General features: G+C 41.2%; 2 protein-coding genes and 1 non-coding gene across 3 annotated transcripts in view; 2 read left to right on the forward strand and 1 right to left on the reverse strand.

Moving 5' to 3' along the window:
* wnt8b (wingless-type MMTV integration site family, member 8b) overlaps positions 1-22,271 on the reverse strand; it is a 183,633-nt gene that overhangs the window by 143,337 nt on the left and 18,025 nt on the right. The gene's annotated exons all lie outside the window — the stretch shown is intronic.
* Positions 17,490-22,250, forward strand: cuedc2 (CUE domain containing 2). Its single transcript, XM_076742816.1, has 9 exons — positions 17,490-17,615; positions 18,362-18,538; positions 18,628-18,771; positions 19,022-19,083; positions 19,295-19,428; positions 19,559-19,726; positions 19,830-19,894; positions 19,973-20,033; positions 20,127-22,250. Exons 2-9 carry the CDS (start codon positions 18,465-18,467, stop codon positions 20,271-20,273), a joined length of 855 nt encoding a protein of 284 aa, XP_076598931.1. The 5' UTR covers positions 17,490-17,615; positions 18,362-18,464; the 3' UTR covers positions 20,274-22,250.
* trnag-gcc (transfer RNA glycine (anticodon GCC)) lies at positions 18,792-18,862 on the forward strand. The gene has a single exon. It is a non-coding gene; the product is annotated as a tRNA-Gly (tRNA).

Raw genomic sequence — 22,271 nt, forward strand, 5'->3', positions numbered from 1 at the left:
GCAAGAGTTCTTAGGATTTTTGTTTATTATTCCTAATCAGAGAGAAACTGTCTGCCCTGCAAACTTGTGCCAGACTCACAGGAAGGTGAACTTTGCTGCTGGAAAACACTGAAAGTTTCACAGCTTTGTGGCTACTGTATGTACAGTATAATCCCTGTCATGATTAAGTGCAAATCGGATTAGCATATGTGACATATGTGTGTTTTTACAGCTCCTTTTGACAGGCCGACAGGAACAGAGTGTGAGAGGTGAGACTTCCAAGGAATGAAGCAAAGTACAACCTCATTAAGACAAAAGAGAAAGCGGTGAGGTAAGCTCTGTTACGGCCCAAATACTGCCACTCTCACTGATTAAACCTCTCAGTCTCAACTGCATCATAATCCTGCCTGGAACTCATGAAGGCGGATTCTTTAGGATGAGGAAAAAAAAAAAACATCCACAGAGGATACCAAACGAGTGTCAGTCCCAATCTGGAGACCATCTCGGAATATTCCCATCGCTTGTCCCTCCGAGGCAAAGAGCACTTTCCCGGGATGAGAAAGGATGTAGATTCCATCTTCCCCAGTAATCACTCCCATACCGGTCTGATGTCCCTGTTTGCAATATCAGACCACAACAAATAAAAGGTGTGTAATGGAGGACATTAGAGGGGCCAGTGCATGGAGGCAGGATTTAATTTGCATGGCAGATTAGCCTCCTAGTCCCACTGTTGGGGCCTCAGCCTCGGGGGCAAAGTCACCCCCTTTCTCTTTTTCTCCATCTCTTTTATTCTTTTATTAATAGGATCTAGTCTCTTCAAATCCATTAAGTCAATTGAGCAGGCCCGTATATAATCTGATTTCAAATCCAGCATGAAAATGCTTAACCAGTGGCCCTGGCTCCATGCTGGTTTTCCTCTTCAGGCTGCTGGAGGGTCTTATGAGGGAGGAAGGAGATGAGGAGACACAGAGTGAGGATATACAAATCTGTGTCCACTCAGAGGACACAAGAAAAAGGAAACTTTCAGCAAATGCCCCAAACAACATTTGAAGGGACAAAGCTTTCTAGAGACTGTAGGTATTATGAACCAAAGGCAGAAATTGATGGATAGGTCAACAAAACTTTGGACTTTGGACAAAATCTAACCAAGCCTTAACCATAGCTGCGTAAGAGTCTTTTTCTTTGCTTGTTAGTTTGCTTTTTGCAGCAGTGATTTGTAACTATTTACGTAGGTAAAGACAAATGACATCGTCCTGCTGATGCATGTAAGATCAGAAAAGCCTTCTATTGTGAAAAGTATTAAAGTTGGAAGCCTGCTTGAATATTGTACATTTAAATCTTATTGAATTATCATAGTTTTCTGCTGCTCTCTGCACAGTCAGTGAAATGTACTGCATGTGCATTTACAGAAGGGCAAAGAATCCCTGAGTGTTGTGTACAAAATAAATACATGTTACATCTTCCAGGCTACCTATTTCCAAATCCCAGTGGAAGAGAGAGATTGAAAGAGAGAGAGAGAGAGAGAGAGAGAGAGAGAGAGAGAGAGAGAGAGAGAGAGAGAGAGAACGGCTGGAGGCTTTTTGGTCTCTGCCCTCGGCGCACTGGCCTGACTGGGGCCAAGTTTCGCCTCAGTGCCCCGGCGAGCCTCAGCTTTACACAGGCAGACAAATACACACACACACACACACACACACACACACACACTCACAGCTGGGGTTACCAGTTATTAGACAGCAAGAGGAGAGAGCCAAGTGCACACTTTCACAAAATCATGCATTCATAAATACATTTACACACCCCAAACTCTTCTCTCTACAACATGTAACTGAGTGACATGGAAGCGAGCGGCTTGACAGCTTGAAATGCTGCATTAAAGGGGCAGCGATTACGAATACAGAGGGCTTGTAATGAGCTGCAAGGGCTTTCTGTGTCAACATGTTATTGAATATATGTATTTTATGAAAAGAATTTGATTTCCAAAACACCACCTTTGATAACAAAACATGAAATATCTAATCTAAAATCATTTCGTCATTATTCATCCGTGCTGCCTCGTGTGAAATCATAATCTGCCAGTCTTCCGTATTGACTGAGAAAGTTCACCTAAGATCTGCCAAATGCATGATATCCCTCACTGTAGGTGCATTATGAATGTTGTGATGTCAACCTCGGCTTACATCTGTGTGCACCCCCCCCACGCACCCACCTCCCACCCCAATCCACGTCTTATTAACATAGAAGGCAACAGCAGCAGCAACAATGTTTTGCTAACAGTTCATGCATTACTACTCAGGGGAGGGTTAGCACCATGCATCTCTGCATCTCAAACACACACACATGCTCCCCAGTGTGATTCAGTGTGAAAAAAAAATAACACAACACTGCTGATCAGAGCTGCTCAGCCCGCTTGCTCTGCACTCGGGGCCCCTGACAGAAGCAGTGATGTTTGAGATGCAGGGAGCCCTGAGTTTGTCCATCACTGATTAGTAAAAACTCCAACTCCTTCCAGCCCAGCTGCAACTGATATGCGCGCCTGACACAAGCTTATTTTTACAATAAGACATAAGTGGACACACACAACGGCACATGTAAACAAAGACACACATGCACGCATGCATGAGGCGCGTGCACAGACAAACAAATGCTCCGCGGTGTGCAGGAGATGTTGTTTAATTTGTAAAACACTGCTCGGTAAAGCTGGAGCAAAGCAGGCAATTAGAGGCTCTTCTTCCTGAGCACTTGACTGTATTCCTTTAACCTTTACACAATGATTTATGTCAAAGGATTTGTCACCTTCGCAGTGGGGCCTTCACACACGGCTTTTCAAAACACACAATAGGGGAAAAGGAGGGGAAAAAACTTAAAATCCTCCTGTGAGGATTTTGGAACTTATATAACTCCCAATTATCAAAACTTCTTGCAGCCTTTGCAGGCCTCCCCTCTGTTTGTAAGACTCACAAAATATCTACAGTGCCACTGAAGAGTGTATAATGCCTGTGTGCCCACATGACTGGCGAAAACACTCCTGCTCTTTCTGCCCCGCTGAGTCCTGCTGCATAATGGGGGTCTTGAAGGCTCTGGGCTCAGAGCAGGCCTGCCTAACAAAGCCTTGGTGGCTTGCAGCAGACAGGAGAGTGTGTTTGCGAGCCGGTTGCCAAAAACTAATTTTCAGGAGGTTTTCTGTGGGATGCAGTGGCAGCAGCATGACAGTGTGAGGTTTAGATATCTTGGTGAGCGGGGAGGGCTCGGGTTGAGATATGTAGGTCTTTTGTGAAGGTCCAGAGAGTTGGTTCAAGAAGAGGAAGTTCACAAATTGGTTGAGAATAAATTTCAAAAGTAAGTTAGGTTTGACCTTTTTTTTCTCTCTCTCTTTTACTTTTTTGTTTGTTTCATTGCAATTTGTACATTTCCACCTCTTCATTGGGCAGTTTTTGGAATTAATTTCAGATTAACGGCACTGAGGAATCCACTTTCACCAGTCTGCCAGCTAGTCCCGTATTTATTTCACTCACTCTGTATCCATCTCTGTATCCCATCACCATTCACTTTCCTTTTTGCTCCGCAGTAATGTACCTGTTTACCTGTTGGGTGGTCTTGAGCTGGGCTAAACTAAAGCCCCAGTCCCTGCAATGTAAGTGTAGAGTGGCTGCTAATCCGATTTCAGGAAACAGCCAAGCCCCCCAACCCTCCAAATCCCCCACCCCCTACTTGCCTTTCACCATTCCAGCTTACCCCTTCTCCTCGGAGAGCCAAGGAAATAAAAGAAAAATGACAGTGAAGGAGTTGGAGGGAGGAATATTTTAACTAGTTTGGTTATTGGAGTATTTTTTTTAGCAGCAACTAAAATACTTCAGGACTACATAACCAAGGCTCTTATATGTATCTGGCCCTTTAAAAAGGTGTGACACTGAGGACATATTACCTGCTCACTGACTGGTCTCTCCTCTGAGTCCACTCTGCCCTCTCTGGGACGTTACCGAGGCCAAACATAAAGCAGTGTTTCATGGTGCTGGGGCTTATCTGGCCTCTGAAAGTATGTGAGACACGCCAGGAAACAAAGGAGCGTCTCTGCGCCCACTAGCAGGGTGAGCATATCCCTTTCACAGGCCACACATCTCCCTGGCCTTACTTATTTGACAGGCTCCTGGTGGTTTTCAGTGGAGAAGGTGTGCACCTGGAAAGGGACTGACCAGCACGGCACAGGGACCAACAAGGCAGAAACCAGTATCAGTCTCCAAAATATTGTCTACACCATGTTAGGAGTAAATATGTCATGTTTGTGGTGGAAACCTATTTATTTGAAGCTGCAGACATGGTTGATACTTTCTAAGCCAGTGTGCTTTAAGAAATTTCTAATTCTAATATCAATATAATTTAGAGCACATAAATGACCGTGGTCTTAGAATGAGGACTAAAACCTGAATTCCAAGTGGTTCAAATAAAAAAAGAAAAGAAAAACCAACAAATAACAAACCATAAAGTCTACAGGTCTGGTAAAATGTGGAGATTTACTATAAATAAAAGTTATTTCCTCATAACTTATTTGGTTGAATGACTTTTTTACCTATCAAAGGACAGCTGTAAATATTATATATATCATATTATTCTTGAATCCATAATATCAAATAAACAATATAATAATAGAAACACTCCAAGACCTTACTTAAACATACAGTATTTGCACTAAAATATAAATACAAGCGAAATTTCTGAAAAATGGCCACTTATGGATTGTTAAATTATCCATACAGTGATGTGCAAGAAGCCTTTTAAGGTGCAGAACATCTTATTTCCTGAGCCTAACCTTGAAATTGTTAAAACCATATCCCACACAGTAACAGAGGAGAGAAATAAGTGAAATGTAATGGAGCAAAAGAAAGTACACATGCAATGATGATACTCAAGTTAAGTGGTCAATACATCAAAATGTCATGCAGAACTTAAGTAAACTGTATGAACTGTTTAACTTCCCACTGCGGCCCAGAGAGTAGAGGATGCAAGATGATGGTGCAAATGCTTCCATGACCCATATGTACAGTGAGGAAAGAAGTGGGCCAGTGAGTGACAGTCGATGTGGAGGCTGAAGTCAGACTCTGCTCACCCTGAGGAAAGCATGGCCTCAACTGGCCAAACGTGAGCAGTACAACCAACAGCACCTTGCAGCTTTCCCACTGCTGGGAAAGCTGCAAAGGGATGTGGGACGAAATCTTGCAAATTATACAAACAAAAACAATTTTGCTCCATTTACATCTCAAAACTCTCATCGCAATGAAGTAATAAAAAAAAAGCGATATATAGTGAGGCAGACATATTGAACTTTGGGGGTGCATAACGGCGAACAAGGCAATGTCATACTCCTGACATGAATACATCTGCTGTAGTATATTTGACATGGTGAAATCCCACAACACACACACACACACACACACACACATACACACACTTACACACACGCAGTGGTGTTAGGGCAGCATTGTGTGTGACATGAGGGGATCGGTGTCACTGTGTCACAGCTGATCCCTGGTGTACTGTCAGACAGCAGAGACCCTCAGGGCCCTCCTTTATTGCCGAGAATACAACAGTCCATACGGCATCTGTCGTACCCACTGAAACGCAAGTGAGTGCGTGTGGGTGCGTGTATTTTACACGCATGCCTCCGTGGGCACATTTGTGTGTGCATGTATGTGTGTTGGGGTGTGCACTTGCGATTATGCCTATTGAATAATCTTGTTGCAGCGCTGAATTTCACTAAAATGCTTTTTACCCTTTATACCCACACCCACCCTGCACTTTTTCCCCCTGCTCATCCCAACCTGCCAGCCACCTGCCATCGTGGCTGCCTACCTGATTAGCCCCATTCTCCAGAGCCCTTCATGTGTTTATTTGTCCCATCTTTAACAACAAGTCACTCTAGTTACAGCCGCTGATGACCCCGGTCTGGCACTCCTGCCACAGTAGGATTGCTCCATAAACGGTGAGTAAAGACTGAGTGTCTGGGGGTTAAAAGGCTCCACTGTCACAAACAAAGGTAAGTAACAGTGACTAGGCTGTGATTGTAGTAGGGCTTCTGTTCTTTCTGATACAACTGTTTCCTCAGGTTCCTTTTAGGGAGAGTGAGCTTTTATTGCCTGATTCAGAGAGTTACCGACCGCTCTAAAATCAATAATTTGCTTTCTCTGTATAGGATAGAGTGAGATTTGAACACCATAGAGGTGGAAGAGAAAGAGCTTGTTTTGTTCCCTGTTTGTTTTTGGAGTATTTGTTTGGTAAAACCTGTGTTTGGTGTCTCAAATGAGGTTTTAGCCATTCAGTCTGGGGATGGAGAGGCCCAGACTTAAATATCTCAACAACTATTGGATGAATCGTCATGAAATTTTGTACAGACAGTCATGGTGCCCAGATGATGAATCCTGCTGCCTTTAGTGATCCTCTGACTTTTTCTGTAGCGCCACCAGCAGGTTGACATCTTTGGTCACTATTAGGCGGAATGTCATTAACTTTGGTACATTTGGGACATTCATGTTTCCCTCAAGAAGAATTTGAATAACTTTGGTGATGCCTTCATTTTTGATCCAGCGCTATCACCTGGTCAAAAACAAAACTTGGTTTAAGACTTATGACATTCCCATCAGTTCAGTGATTGCTAGCTAGCAAATGTTAGTATGCAAACACGTTAAACTAAGATGCTCACAATGACTTTCACATGTAATTCAAAGCACCACTGTGCCTACGTGCGGCCTTAAAGAGCTGTCAGTAGGACTTCAGACTTACTTCGATTCACTTGTCCAAAAATTTTAGGGGCACTATGATAAGTCCTTGGCATAAGAATAAAAGGGCATATAGTAACAAACATTAACAGTACAGTAAATGAATAGTGTGTGGTTCATTTATAAAATCAGCAAGACTTAAAAGCCTTTAAACTTGATAAACTACGGCCCACAACAGCTGACCACTTATTTGTTTAACCACTGTGTCTTCATCAGGGCGACTGAAAAAAGTGCTGATCTAACACTTCTATAGTTGCTGTGAAGAGAAGCCTCTTGAGAAGGCACCAAGGAGCTCGGTCCACTCCCTGGGTCGACACAGACAGAATGCTCCAGATTAACTGGTTTTCTTAATGTCTCCTCTCTGGCGAAGTTTCTTTCAGGGGGCTGAGAGGCAAACAGGCCCCAGTGAAAGACTTACTCCCCATTAGTGGAGGTAAATGGCTCTTCTGTGGGCAACCGGTTAAAGCAGGGTGGGATAAAGGGCCTCTCCACACACTTCTTCAGCCAGATTAGAGAGGTGACTCTTGTCTCGAGGATGTAAATGTTTATACGCGCACAGGGGTGCACTCTACCGTAGGAAGCTCAGCAGTATCACGATTACGTTTATCATCAGGAATTCACGAGGCTGTGGTCGTCAGCAGTGAAACAGCTCATAATGATGCATTTCATTTTGCATTCAATCGCCTTGGATAAAGCTGTTTTATTTTTAGTTTAAGATACACCATAAAAAGTTATTATAGTCACTGCTTTAGTATTACATAAAGGAAATGACTATAAAATCTCAACTATTTGAAAAAAGTTTTGCACAGGTTGCCGAATTATTACAAGACATTCTTCCCAACCACGTTTCTCGGCTCAAACTCTTCCTTACTTCTCGAGAGGAGGGGAAAAACTGCACCTAATCGCAGGCTCATTGCTTCCTCGCCAGCTACCAGCCCCTGATTGCATTTCAGCCGAGAAGTAAATACTACATGCTCAGTTACCAGGTGAAATCAAGCAGGCAGATGTGTCTGCAGCCTCAGTAGACACTCGCTGGACCCTGCTTCTGTCTGCCTGTGCCACAGAGTTTCAAGCCAAGTCAGCTGATCCATGTTGCTGAGTAGGTATATATATATATGTGAGTGTGTGTGTGTGTGAGAGAGAGAGAGAGAGAGATAGAGTGAGACTATAAAGGTAGGAGTAACTTAGCTGACTTTTTAAGAAATAAACATGGAATACAGATCTAAGGCAAAGATTCACGAGGTTAAAATTTATGTGACTTCCGTTTAATCAATAAAATAATGACTCAAAGTAATTCTGATGCTTCTGCCCACATCAGGCCTGTTTGCTATGAAGAGTGTACAAAGGAAGAGAGGAGCAGAGGTATGTTTGCCAGAGAGTGGGTGAGAATACAATAGCCCTCCTTCCAAGGGTCTGTAACCGTAGACTCTAATAAAGTCACTGCCTGCAAATAAAGAGCCGCAGCGCAGCTCACGTTACAACAACAAGGACGGCATTATACAACTCGTCTCTGTTTTGAAGTGCACCAGCAAACGTTAGGGAGCAACAAACAGAGCACAATGCAAATGATGTAGTATTGATGATCCAGTAATCCTATTATTCTCATTTGTAGAACAGCTGATAGTGGATTTATATTATTGATGCTACTGTCTTGTGTTGGATACTGTCGTGTAACATTGTGTGGTGTTCCTCCTTCCTTCTGAGACGGCGTTTTTGTGTAATTCATGCACTACTAGCTGAATGCCCTGCTAAGTCGGTGACTGTCTGAACTTTTACACCCACATGCTGTCAGATTTGAATTGAGGAGCTTATTCTGTCCTCTTTTAACCTTTACCCACAGACTGACACAGACAGTTTGGAGTGTATAACTTCAAGGTAAATTAACTAAACTGCTAATTCACAAGCCGCTGATTATTGGCATTTACATTTTTAACGTTTTACATTTTTGAAAGAAGTAAAAGATCAGACTGTAGGAGAGTGACTCAGTGACTGGTTCATCTGTTTTGCAACAACCTGTCAGGGCACTGTTGAGAAATGGATGAATATGCTACCAATGTATTCAGCACTGGTAGCATATTCAATTTAATAAAAAGTTGAAAACTTAAATACATGTTGATAATTACCCGGCAGCATATTTTAGCATTTAACAAATTATTAAAACATGTAACCTAGTGTTTCTTATACATCAATACAGATAGAAATGAATTAACAGACTTGTTTGAGGTAAAATACTAAAAAGTAACGCTGCTGAGATTGACTGGATTTTCCTTTAATTGAAAACTTTCCCTCCCTTGTCTGTATTGTGTCAATAGTAGCATCCAGACAAAGTTTGAGGGAGCCTCTCTTTGGAAATTTCGGGCCTCCCCGTTGCTAAAGGTTATGACCCCACTTTTTATTTTTCCCGGGGCTGTTGGGTTAATGAAGTAACAACAAACTGGGCCTGCGGCTAATTCGGAGTGGCACTTCCTGGCCCCTCCTGTCTCCACGAAGACGTATTTCATTTTCTCTTATCTCTGCCTCGGTCATGTGGCTTTCCGCATGGACGCCCATGTCTCCCCCAGTTGCACGACTAATGGAAACTTCGTTAATGTCATTAATCTGCAGACCAGGACATGAACCAAACACGTTTAACCTTTCTGGGCAGGCCTCTGCCACTGAAGCTGTAGTGACTGTCCACACACTCTGTGCTTGCGGCTCAGTGTGACGTGTAACGATATGAGATTCTCTTGTCCAGATCAATTTACGCCACTTGCGGGACTAGCATGGGACAAAGATCCAAGATAGCAAAGCCATATGCAAAGTAAATGTTCCAGCGTGTTTTTTTTAATTGTCCTGCTAATACCACAGTTTCACCGGGAAAAATGCTTTATGATGCTTCCGGAGAAGATTCCTGCATCTCTCGGTTTACATTGAATATCTATCTCTTCTAATCAGCCTCACTTGAGTAAACGGGATGTTTATAGATGACAGCACTCTCACTTCCACCATGCACATTTAAACAATGGTAATGTCAAAAGACTGCCTAATGACTATTCAGGTGGCCGTGATTCATGCCTCATTCAAAGCCCTTATTCACACATTCCACCATGCAGCGCCATGAATGGACACTGTCAGCCCCACATGTCATATACTTTCATTCATAAAGAAGAAAACAGGAGAGGGGGAGCGAGGTCGAAAAAGAGGAATCTCTCTGGTAGGATGGGTAACCCAGGGGACATTTTCTTTTGTGTGGCGCTCAGCTTATGGGGCCAAATGCCAGCAGGCTTACCTCTACACTGTCTGTCTCTGTGTGTCCCCCTTTCCTTTGCACACAGTAATTAGGAGGATCTTAATGGAGAGGGGGTTTATTAGTGTCTGAGGAAGGCTTTAAAAGTCACTTTAATTAAGGGGGATTCGGCAGACAGCTTGTGTGGCGATGTCACCCGTTTTATAAAATCCTTGTTTGGGCACAACAGGAAAATAGAAGTGGGTTTTTAAAAGGAAGGGGGGAAAAAGGCTTTCCAGAGGAAGGCTGTCTAGACCTGCGGTCAGACACAGAATAGATACTCTGACCCTGGCTGAGCATTAAGATGATGGTCATTATCTGCTAAGAAATTCCACATGAGTTCATGCGGGGAGCAAACACCCCCCGCCACCTCCAGAAAAATCAGCCAAACAAACCGCCTGCCCCTCTGAAACTGTTTCATTCAAAAGATAACCTCTCTGCTAAAATTTTGGGGGGGATTAATTTATTCTCAGCATATCCTATGGCCATTCATGCAGGATATAAAATCCTAGATTATTTCCTGCTTGGTTAACCCGCATCCGGCCAGTCCCTCTCACAAAGCCATTCTAATGTTGCCATTAGTTATGCTCCTCTGGTGGCCAAAAGATTGATCCCAGAGACTTGGAATCCAATAAATGTGTACATGAATGGCAGAGGGAGATAACAGGTTTCTCACAGATAGTGCGAGGGACCGATCGGTGCCGAAACATGATTGGAAAAAGATGATTAATGATATAATATTTGAAAAAAAACATTAAATTCAACATTGTATTCTTCAATAAGCTTTTTTCCCCTTAGATTTTATATGAGGAAAGGGCAAAAAAATTAGGGGGAAGCTTCTCGGTCAGAACAAAAAGAAAAGGAAACTACCGTCCCATAAAAGCTAGTGTTGTCACAGACATCATGGGGCTATAAAAGTAGAGTCTTCCACAATAACTGCAGCTGCTGGGAGCCTACAGAGGGGATCTGATAATGGGCCCGAGGGGAAACGACAACGTGCTCAGGGACCTGGGATTGTCAGGAAGACAGATAAGAAGACACAGGAACAGGTTATCAGCTAGTTTATGAGGTGTCACTCTGCTCAAACACTCACCTGTTCTGCAGGAAAATCATAGAATCACAAACAGGCATCCCATTAACTCATGCAGGGATCTTGCTGTTATGGATCACATAAGCGTCTTTTACACCTTTTAAACCCAGTCCCATACACAACGTATGGATTATTTTATATATCGGCTCTATTTTGTTAAAAGAAATGACAAAGCATTTTACGTCCGAAGATGTTTCGCTTTCACTTACTTACTGCCAACACTCAGACACATCACTGACACTCAGAAGAGTTAATATAACATCAGGATTTGCAGTGTAAACCCATGTCACACTTCAGCCAGTGTAAACTGAGAAAATGCCTCACATCCAACACAGCCAAAAAATGATGCTGAGCTTCAAAACCAGTGAAAACAACTCAGAACAGGCTCACAAGAAACACAGCCAGAGATAGATAGATAGATAGATAGATAGATAGATAGATAGATAGATAGATAGATAGATAGATATGGAAATATCATCCGTTTAAAACGTAACTGAACTTGAACTGAATGCGACCCTTATAAGTTCGTACAAAGCAATGATTTCTTTTTGCAATGAATGTATGTTTCGAAGCTGAAAGAGCAGCTTGACTGAGATAAATGGCGGCTGACCTGGGAGCACATGGTGGTGTTGTGCCTCGTGGCTCTCCTGGACAGGTGCTCTCAAAACACTTCCTGTGTCGGTGGAGAAGGGGAGCATGGCCACACCCTGTTCCATCCTGAAACAGAACAAGAGCTTTTATTGACAATAAATTTTGTTTGAGGACCCAAACAACAGCATTTTATGCTCTATAGATTTTATGTTTTTGTACTTTATACAATACTTTTATATTTATACTACTCACTTCCCATGAATGGTATTGTACTTGTTTTTAACAGAATGAATGACTGCAATGGGTGTTTTATTTCTAATGCAAAGAGAAACTGCATTTGCCACAATGAAATCATTCCGAACAATAAGAGACAATGCCAGTTTTTTCTTTTCCACTGACTTCTTCCACACACGATAACGATCACATCATGAATAATTAAAGAGTATTTTTTGTTATCATCTTTAAACAGCTTGTCCATAACACAACTTAATATACAGGGAATGTATGCCTACTGAGATGGTTAATTGCCGAATATTTCTAAAAACTTAAGTTTGTCATATCACTCGCAGTGCATTATAGTTTACTTTTACATTAAATAACATTTTTACATGACATGCCTCAATGTGCAGACCACAAAGCCACTAAATCAGAGAGAAATGTTCCTCTCCATAAAAAAGAAATAAATAAAATAAACACAACCCAACTGTAGACTGCTCGACTGCATGGCTACATACTCCAGATTTTTTATCATTATGCTTTCACCCACATAAATGATCAAAACAAATGACAATCTCTGTGCAAAGAAGAGATGGAGCCCACAAAAGGGAGTCTGACAGCCATTTCCACAACAGATGTTTTTACAGAGGGGTGTCTTCTCTCCGCTGAGCAGTCTCACACATGAGAGACCCCCAAAAGCTTCAGAGAAACGTCCAGAAAACCAACATGTAAATTTGTAACTGCCATGTCTCAGACTAGCAGGCCCACGCCATTTTTATTTCTTTCAAAAAAAAAAAGGAGAAAGAGTTGTCTAAATATACATATCAGTATGGATGATTTAAAAGGGCGGCATGGTAGAATTAGAACTTCAATATCAGAAAAAGACAACAGACAACATCGTTATGTGTTATCATGAAAAGATAAGTCCCTATTGATCCGGGTTGTGGGCAAAGGCTGCACTATTGACAGGAAGACAGAATATGTCGCAGGGGCAATATTTCATACATTTGGCCTCTTCACTCCATCACTGTGAAAGGGTGTTTTTCTGGGCTGTATATAATAACACGTGTGCTCTTTATTTCCCTCAGATCAATGGTAATGCGAGGGGGGCCACACAAGATGGATGCCACGGGCAGGTTAACCTATCGACTGCTGAACAGAGACACACAGGCCAAGACAAGGAAGACCAGCCCATTCGCTGAGATGAACCGAGACGACTTGTGCTTCCAGTTCATCTGCGGTACCTTGTTATGACTAACAAAACTTTTTTTCTGCTGTATATTCAAGTGCTGTATATTAAAATATTCTTTTTTTTTCCATATTAAATATATAATTGTGTGGCTGATTGGGGAAGTTGAAGGGGAGGGCAAAGTGGCAATTGGCTGCCTGTTGACCACTTCCTGGAGACAGTACAGGAGGCAGACGGGAGGGCAGGCTAGCCCACACAGGTGGCCCGGATCTGGACCAGGTCAGCCCCACCCTCGGACTACCAGCCAGCTAATCTCACGCTCGCACTCCAAGGCCCTTCAACTCACTAACCTGCAGCTCTTGATTAAGAAGAAAGTGTAGAATTTAATTAAAAACATATGCCAACTTTGATTTCACAAGCATTGTTAATGCTGCACAGTACTTCTGTAAAAATCGACACAATAATGCTTTGAATCGCACGACCTTCAAAACCAAGAAAAGAGAGGTGAAATGATTAGTTAGTCTTAGATTTGATTAAAGATGGGTTGTGATTGCGAGGCCTCATATTGTAAAAGTTTCAATTAATTAAACTGTACTGTGCTTGAATTCACTCTGTAAATGCACCTTTTGTGATGCTTTGGAAAAGATGTGTTAAGTGTTTAAAATTTTTATCAAATTCTCTCTCCAGATAATGTGCTGATCCCATCTCTGCTACACAGGTGATTCAACTGTCGGATAAATTCTGTGCCTTTCTATTGTGGATGCAGTGCTACACGTTCACTAAGAAAATACAATAAAATCTAAATATGAAGTCACTCTGGCTGAACTGCAAATCGAACGTTAATAGAATAATACTGTTCCGACAGACAGCTCTGAGCATTATTGTCTAAAGTTGGGTAAAGGGTAATTAATTTGGCAGTAAATCATTCAGTGTTTTGGTGACTCTGATGAGAATTGTTAAAAAAAAAAGAATTTTTTTTTTTTTGCTCAGACGTCCCCCCCAGCCAACCCCCAGCCCCCATTGTCTGTGTGAAAATGGAAATCTGTGCCACCAGTACAATATCCACATTATGTGCCCTGCCTCGACATTGTTGCATGACATGCTTGATTGTGCCCTGGCATATAGGAAGAGAAATGAGTAAACATTCCATTAGCACATATTAAGGCTTGCCTTCCACTTAAATTCACGAGCAGTATATGAGTTCATAAGTCTTTCATGATTTATTCCGTGTTTGAATAAAATACCTCTTCAACATTTGCAGAACACTCTTGTTCTTATGCCTTAAAAGCAGAGGAAATGTATTCAATTCATTTCCCCTCATATACGTGCTTTGAACACACATACATTAAAAACATTTTACTAAATATGAAAATACATTTAATTATCTATTTTACTGTCACACACCATTCATTCATCTTGTTTGTGGCTCCCTCAATGTCGATTTTAAATAATAATGTAGCTTGAGGCTAAAGGTACAATATGTTGCTTGCTATTGCTGAAAGTATATGACATTTGTATACATTGATTTAACTTATTGTGTGTGTGTGTGTGTGTGTGTGTTTATATGTGATTATACAATGATTATACAGCTGAAGGTTTCTCAAGATGTTTCTTTCTTTCTGTTTGAGGACGCGAGCGACGTTAGCAGGAGACCAAGACAAAAGGCCCGAGAGAATATTTGAATCCTTATCATTAAATGGTTCTATCTTCAGCATGACGTTTCAGATTTCACCTGAGAGATATTTACTCCATGTCCATGATACTTAAATAAAATCAAAAAATTCTTCTTTTGCAATGGGATATTATGCACTAATTTAAACATAGTTGGATTAAAAGAGTGGATAAGTGTATCACTGGCCGAGCATGTTTCAGAACAGTCTCTCTCTCACACACAAAAGCATTGACTCCCATATAACCCGCTTAGACGCTGCATGTACAAAGATTCGAAGGCAAATCAGGAAAAACTGAGCAAACGTAAATGACTGTAGCAATCCAAGTTACTGTTTGCTGATGAGACTGACATCCAAAATGAAAAATAACAATCATGCACCACAACATCAGCTCCATTTATTCTGTGACCAAGAGTTCTGGTGAACTCTACTGACAACCTCTGGGTTTTAAGGTTAAGGTGTTAGAGAATGAATAGGGCTGTTTTAAAAGTGGCAATAAGAGTTTTTCATCCCAACATGCTATAAACTATTGTGGATTTGATATTAGCAATAAATCTCTTTTGTTGTTTTGTTTCTACTGGAGGGTGACAGGAGCAAACCATCTATTGCGTGGATGAGGTCGTGCTGTCACTAATGACTCAATGCTGCCACCTTGTGTTGGGACAGCTTTTGCTTTAAGAAGACGAGAAAAGGAAACTGGTTTCAGCTTTAATAGGTCTGTGAGAATGAGTTAATATTTACCACTGAATTCTGAATTGGAGAAGATGAAAATGATGTTTTCTACAGGTGGCTTGGAGATCATTCATTTTTGTTGGTGGTTAAATTTGACACTGCAGTTAAGAACTCGCTTTATATGTAAAAGTGCAAACAAATGTTGCCTGAAGCTTGATGCTTAATGCTAGTTTGAACATAATATTACAGTATATTGATGCTGCCCAGTGCTTGCAAGTGTATCAGTATGGGGTGCATGGCTTGCAGGCTGTTCTCAGTGTCAGCTATTAACACACAGGGAGAAAACCGAGATGCTGTCCTTTGCTGTAGATTTTACACTCTCTGCCCCGATACCTCAGCCCCACCTGTCTAGCCATGAGCTCATGAGTTGAAACAGAGTTCAGCCAAGTTGAGAATTGTTCTTGCTTGTTTTATCAGCAGCGTGTACCATATTTCCCGATGAAATACTACAGCCGGCAAGAGATACTGCCAAGGGAGCAAGGAAACAATTGGGTGGGCATTAATGATTTACAGGTACATATCTGCTATAATACCAACACAGGCGGAGGTAACTGAGAGCAGGATCTGATGACATCATTGATGTTGCCTCAGATAACACCTTGATCATCAACTATGTATGGATCTGGCAAAAGATATAAGATAATGTCCAAGTGAGAGTAGACTATTTACTGGGCCAATGTAGGCTAGACCAGTGTTCAGACACTGAGTCAAGGACCACAGCTTGGTCACAGAGGGCTTCATATTTATTGAAAAGAAAGCCCTAACCAAAGGTGTCAGCTATATATTTAATTGTTATAGCCTTGGTTTCAGTGAAGCATGAGAAAAAATGAAATGTGATCTCCCAGGTTCATATGTTTGATGACAGCCGGAAGGAAGAATTTACTATAAAATCATATTGATGCAGCACTCCCTTCTTGTTTGTTTTAGACTATTTTTTTCTTACTTTGCTTGTTTTGAGTCATGAATCATTTTTGTTTTACTTACCAAAAGATATTGAACAGGTTGATATTTCACATCCTCTTGATATTTTTTGTTGCCTTACACAAATTGTTGTAGACTCACTAAAATATTAGATGTTGGTGCATGTTCCCCCTTAATGAATGCATGTATGATGTGTGGAATAGCATAATAATGATTTTGTGACATCGTTGACAAATTACAAGATGGACAAGTGTTTACCATATGCTACATGCATTTTTAATTACTTCAATTAGTTAATTAGGGCAAAAAAAAAATAGCTCTCAGATTCTCAGCAACTAATAACTATTTTCATGGTAAATGGCTATTTTTCCAATTAATCAATTAGTTGTTTGGTCTATAGGATGTCAGAAAATAATGAAAAACATTGCACTTTCTCTCTCTTTAAATGTCTTTATGTTCAATCAACAGTATGAAAATGAAAGATATTCAGTTTGCGGTGATATGAACCAGAGAAAAACAGAAAATCCTCACGCTGGAGGAGTAGGAATGAGGAAATGGCTCAAATAATAAATCGACTAGCAAAATAATTTCTGATGAGCAACCACAAAATAGTCCCTCAGGGATATGTTTCAATTGTGAAGGAGTCCTGTAGGAATTATGCAGTAATTGTACAGGACAATGAATTGAATGAATTGTTTTGTAGGGCTTTTTCTGTCAACTGACTAATCGATATACAAGAAAGGTGTGTTCTATCATTAGATTTATCGATGACCAGTTTTTCAAATCATAATTTCAGCTCTAATGTAGGCAAAATCTTCAGTATCTAATCTCTATGCTGGGGTTTTCTTTGTGATCTTTAAAAATGTTGGAGTCAGTGGTAGAAAAGAAAATATGGCTGCTGTCTCTTTTTCATTAAACAAAATCATCTTTTTGTCTCTTAGCTTTTACACACAGCATTTCCAATCCAGGTTAAACAATCAATCCAAATATGTTTCACACATATAAACCTTCATAACAATGTTAATAACTGCAGCAGCCGGTTTACAATGAGAGGAAATGACGTGCCAATGTTTTGAATCGTGCGGGCCAAGTAGCAGCACGGATAGAGAAAGCCTGTAAGCACTGCACTGACCAGCCTCCCCCTCAGATATTTGGGGCGAACTTTGAGCTGCATGCCTCTATAATCTTTGACACAGTAAGTTTGTTTTACTGCATTAAAGGCTCTCCTTTATAAGTACCCGATGTTGGTTTGGCGCTAAGCGTTAGCCGTTAGCTAGCAGTTGTTATTAGCTAACTTAGCTAGCGCTCGTTCGCTTACAACCTACCGTCACTGCTGGATACGAAGATGAAGGTTAACGTTAACTTAGCTGATGGACGAACACTGATAATGTTGCGAAAATCAAAACAGGGAGAGGAACATTTTGCTGTTTGGGGTGGATAATAAAACACTGCTGTCCTACAACGGTTTAGCTAACGATAGCATTGCTGTGGCGTTCGTAATTAATCATTAGCTGATAACTGCAGTGGACTAGTAGCTGCAATGCTAACGGTGGCAACAACACGAACGCTATGAAGGTTATGAAACTGCTCTGCATGACTGTGTTGCAAAAGTACCGTTTCATGACATTATCGAGAAAGGTTACTTTAACATCAGTTAACTTACGCTGTATTATACATAAGTAGCTTCCTGGACGACTTTAATGTCAACTTATTTATCGTTGCATCCTGGCAAAGTTCTCTACCAACTTAAACGTACATACAACGTTAGCTAGCTTAAAGTCTATACTGACCGCCACGCGCGTCCTGCCGTGATAGCAGTAGATGCTGCAGTGCAAACAAGCTTTCGTAAGACATGCTTTTGTAACATTTCCATGTACGTCTGAGCTGATGCTTTACCATGTTTGGTACATGGGTGACAACTGTTGTGTTTGGTTATTTAAGGTTTGCAGTCACTGCTGCTCATCGTAACTGCCTTGACCATTTGCTGTGTCGGACCTCCAGCAGTTTGACTGGTATTTCCTCTGCTGCACAATAGAAGAACGAAATGGACCTCCACAAAATCATCCACAGTGCGCTGCACGAATTTATTCAGACTTACATTCCTGATGTAGATCTCAGGTAAACAGCCCCAGAGATTTTTATTTGCACCCTGCGAAAAAAAGTTTTGTGCTGTCAGTTTTTCACTAACCATTTACCATTCACTTTAGCGCACTGGATGATGTTCTTCTGTCTTACATTACCGGAGTCCTGGAGGATCTCGGCTCCCAGCAGAGTGTGGAGGAGAACTTTGACGTGGAAGTCTTTGCAGAGATGCTAGAAGCTTACATACCAGGGTTTGCCGAAATTGAGAGGTAACCGCTGACGCACGTAAGCATTGGTGGTTCAGTGGTAGAATTCTCGCCTGCCACGCGGGAGGCCCGGGTTCGATTCCCGGCCAATGCAACGAACTTTTCTTAATTTTCCCGATGTGGAATCAATGAAGTTTTATCTTGAAAACAAATTCAGACTAGTTTCTGCATTCTGACTGTTTTTAGACAACTTCCTCTGTTACTGTTGTTATTAGAACTGTGTGTTTTTTGTTTTTTGTTTTTCATTTTGCAGTGTCAAAGTCTGCGAAATGATGTTCAGCCTGGCATCAAAACTAGCCACTGCTCGGACCTCAGGTAGTGCTTTTATTCGAAATATTTATAATGCATACAGAATTGTGGCAGTCTTTCCTTCTCCACATAGTTTCTTCACTTTCCACAGCCTGTTGCCAAATGAGCCATTAACACAAACTTGTTTGGGCAGTGATGATCATTTTAGGTGGGGATTATAAACCTAACATTTATAGTACATTGTACTGATGTTCATTTGTTTGTTTTCTTTTTTTAGCTGATGAAGAAAACGTTGTGCCTAAGGCAAGGACAGAAGAGATTTCATTGAAACTCACCACCCTGCCCAGAGAACCTCCACCAGGAAGAGAAACACAGTGCCTTAAAACGCCGACAGAGGGCGCCACTGCCAAGGTTATCATTTTAGCATACATCACCACATTTCTGAATGACTATAATTTCTCTAATGCTTCTTATGTGTCCTGCTGTTGATATAGTTCACATCCATCTAAATTAGAGGTAATGTAAATGTATGTATGTCCAGCAACCAGTGTCTGAGTGGGAAGCCCAGGAGCAACACCTGCTGGAGATGTTTCCCAAGTGTAGTCTGTCCGAAGCCCGCAGCGCCCTGTCTATTGCCAAAGGAGACATGGAGGAAGCAGTGCGCCTTATCATAGAGGGTGATGTCCAACTCAGCCCCACTCCTCTTAATGTGAGTCTCTGCTACACACAAACACTGCCACTGTGTTTCATATCAGCAGCTTCCTACCTCTTGTATGTTTGCAGTCTGATTTGATGGTATCCTGTTGCCTCAGGTGAATCATGGGAAGAGTTTTTCCTCACTGGCAGACCAGAAACTTAAGGAGAGCATCCTTGAGAAGTGAGTAAGATTGCTGTTATCCTCTGAAGAACAGAAGGTCTTTGTCTCTGTGTTTATGACGATGTTTAATCTCTGTAGGTACATGCTGGTGGACAATGAGGATGATAACAAAACGCACCGTCCTGTCGCCCCAAAAGACGTGAGTCTCAGGTTATACTCCACATTCACAGTGTGTCTTTATCAAATCTGTTTCAGAGAATGAAACTTGTGCGTTCTGTTGTGGTTTTTACAGGCTCCAAAGAAGCTAGTTCGGTACCATGGCAACCAGGTGGTAACCACAAAGGGAGAGCGTTATCAGCTTGTTAAGAAAGACGAGACGGAGGACATGAAGAAGACATATGTCAACCTCAAGCCCGCACGAAAGTACAGATTTCATTGATGACGAGCACAATACTGTAAGAGCAGCTACTGACAATATTGTTTACACTGTTTTTAATTTATTACGTTCATTTAGCCTGAATTTGTTGGATTTTTCCCAAGTAAAGGAAGACGTTTGTTATTGTGTCCGTGGCTTATTTTGAAACACCGTTACCATTATATGCCTTGGTTAAAACATTGCAGTGTTTCAGTTGTATCACTTCCTTGAGGAGCTTTTGAGATTTTGCGTGATATTTTGATGGGGATGTTGTAACTTGTGTTCTGTGTGACAGCCTAACCGATCTACTTTTCGCCATCTCAGCAGGTCTGACGTTGCACTGACATTACTGTCTTTTCGAACCTCTTAATCTTCTTCTTTTCTAACGTATTTTTTCTTTGACTTAGTACAATATCGATTCAGATTTAAGGCAAAGTTGCGGAGATGAATCAGTTGTGGTTTCTGTAAATAAGTTCTCGTGGTGCTGTAGAGTTTCTTCTGGACATGACAAGTCGCAACTGCTTTTTTATGTACATATCAAATCATTGATGCCAATTTTATTTAAAGTTCTATTTTTACATCATGCAGGAATACAGATACACATACAGTGCTGTGAACAGGTTTGGTCGAGCTTTCTGTTTTGGACAATTTGTTGTGCTACAAAATGGTTTTCAAATGAAACTTTTGACATATAGATCTTTTAATGAACATTTGTACAGTGGGTAGCTGCAGCAGTATGTGGCCATGTGGTCTGCCTTTGTTGGATGCCTGGGGTGTTTTCTACATAATGCCCAGGTTATGGTATTTAAGACACACCCACAGCATTGTTAATGTATGGAGAGCAGACTTTAGAGTGTACAGTCCTGAATGTTGACTGAAGAATCTGGCCTGTATGAAGCAGTTTCACGATCTGGGTAACTTTGCTGAGCTGATTTTTTTTTTTTTTTTCTCAGTCCATGTTGCAGATTTCAGCAAAATTATCCAGATAACTTTGGATGATGAAGGCGGTTCTGAGCTTCCGAGGCAGTTGTGAACCACCTTGAATTGTCCCCATAACAAGTTAATAATGTGCTAAGTCCACAGGATGAAGGCCACAGTTCTGATTGGTTTTTATTACCTCCTGTCACACCGTTTAGGAAAAGTAAAGGAAGGATGTGAAGGCTTGTCTCTTACCTTTTTTTTTTGTACCCCTAACCTGTATTCCTGATCATTTTATGACTGCACTGTAATGGAAAACTCAATAAATGCAGTGGTAAGGAATTTTCTAGCACAACAAATTCAGTTTCCAAGTGGCGCCCAAACTATTACAGCACAATAATTTTTGGCATACTGAAGTGGAGGACTGTGGTGGCCCCCTAGATGTTAAGCGAGACATGCCGCTGGATGACTTGATTTTAAAGTTCACTCCAACAGCAGTATCTTTATTTTTGATATAGACGTTTAGATTTTCAAAGTCTCCAATCACGTACGTATGTATGGCCTGCTGTGCGCTTTCAGGGTCTGTTTACATGATGTTTCTGAAGTGGTCCTCTATCACGGTTCCTTTCATCTCATTTGTGCTGTGTGAATTTTGCTTCGCTTGTCATTGTTGGTTGTGGAGTTTTTTTTTTATTATGACTGGATTCTTATTTCATCCTTGTTAGTTACATATATTAGGATATTAGGATGGGTTGGGGGTTTTTTTTCTAGTATATATATATTGTTGTTTACTATACTGATTATTTGTGTTCCCCTCTGCATCCATTTGGAGCAGCTATAAGCAATTGTTTTTGATTGGTGGTTTAATATAGTTTTCCTGAGTGTAGGTGTAACACAGTCGAGTGTGGAAAAGATGTGTTACTGATACTTGCCATTATCAGCAGCAATGTTGTCTTTAATTACTATATGATGGTGTAACTGTAGAGCATCTGTTCAGTCACAACTGAGTTTTAACCCTGCGCTTTGAGAAACCGCTGACGCACAATTTATAGTAAATAAATACTAATTTTTGTATAACATTCACATTGTATTTGACTTATTCAC

This window comes from Chaetodon auriga, chromosome 11 (assembly GCF_051107435.1).
Source record: "Chaetodon auriga isolate fChaAug3 chromosome 11, fChaAug3.hap1, whole genome shotgun sequence".
Taxonomy (NCBI): Eukaryota; Metazoa; Chordata; class Actinopteri; order Chaetodontiformes; family Chaetodontidae; genus Chaetodon; species Chaetodon auriga.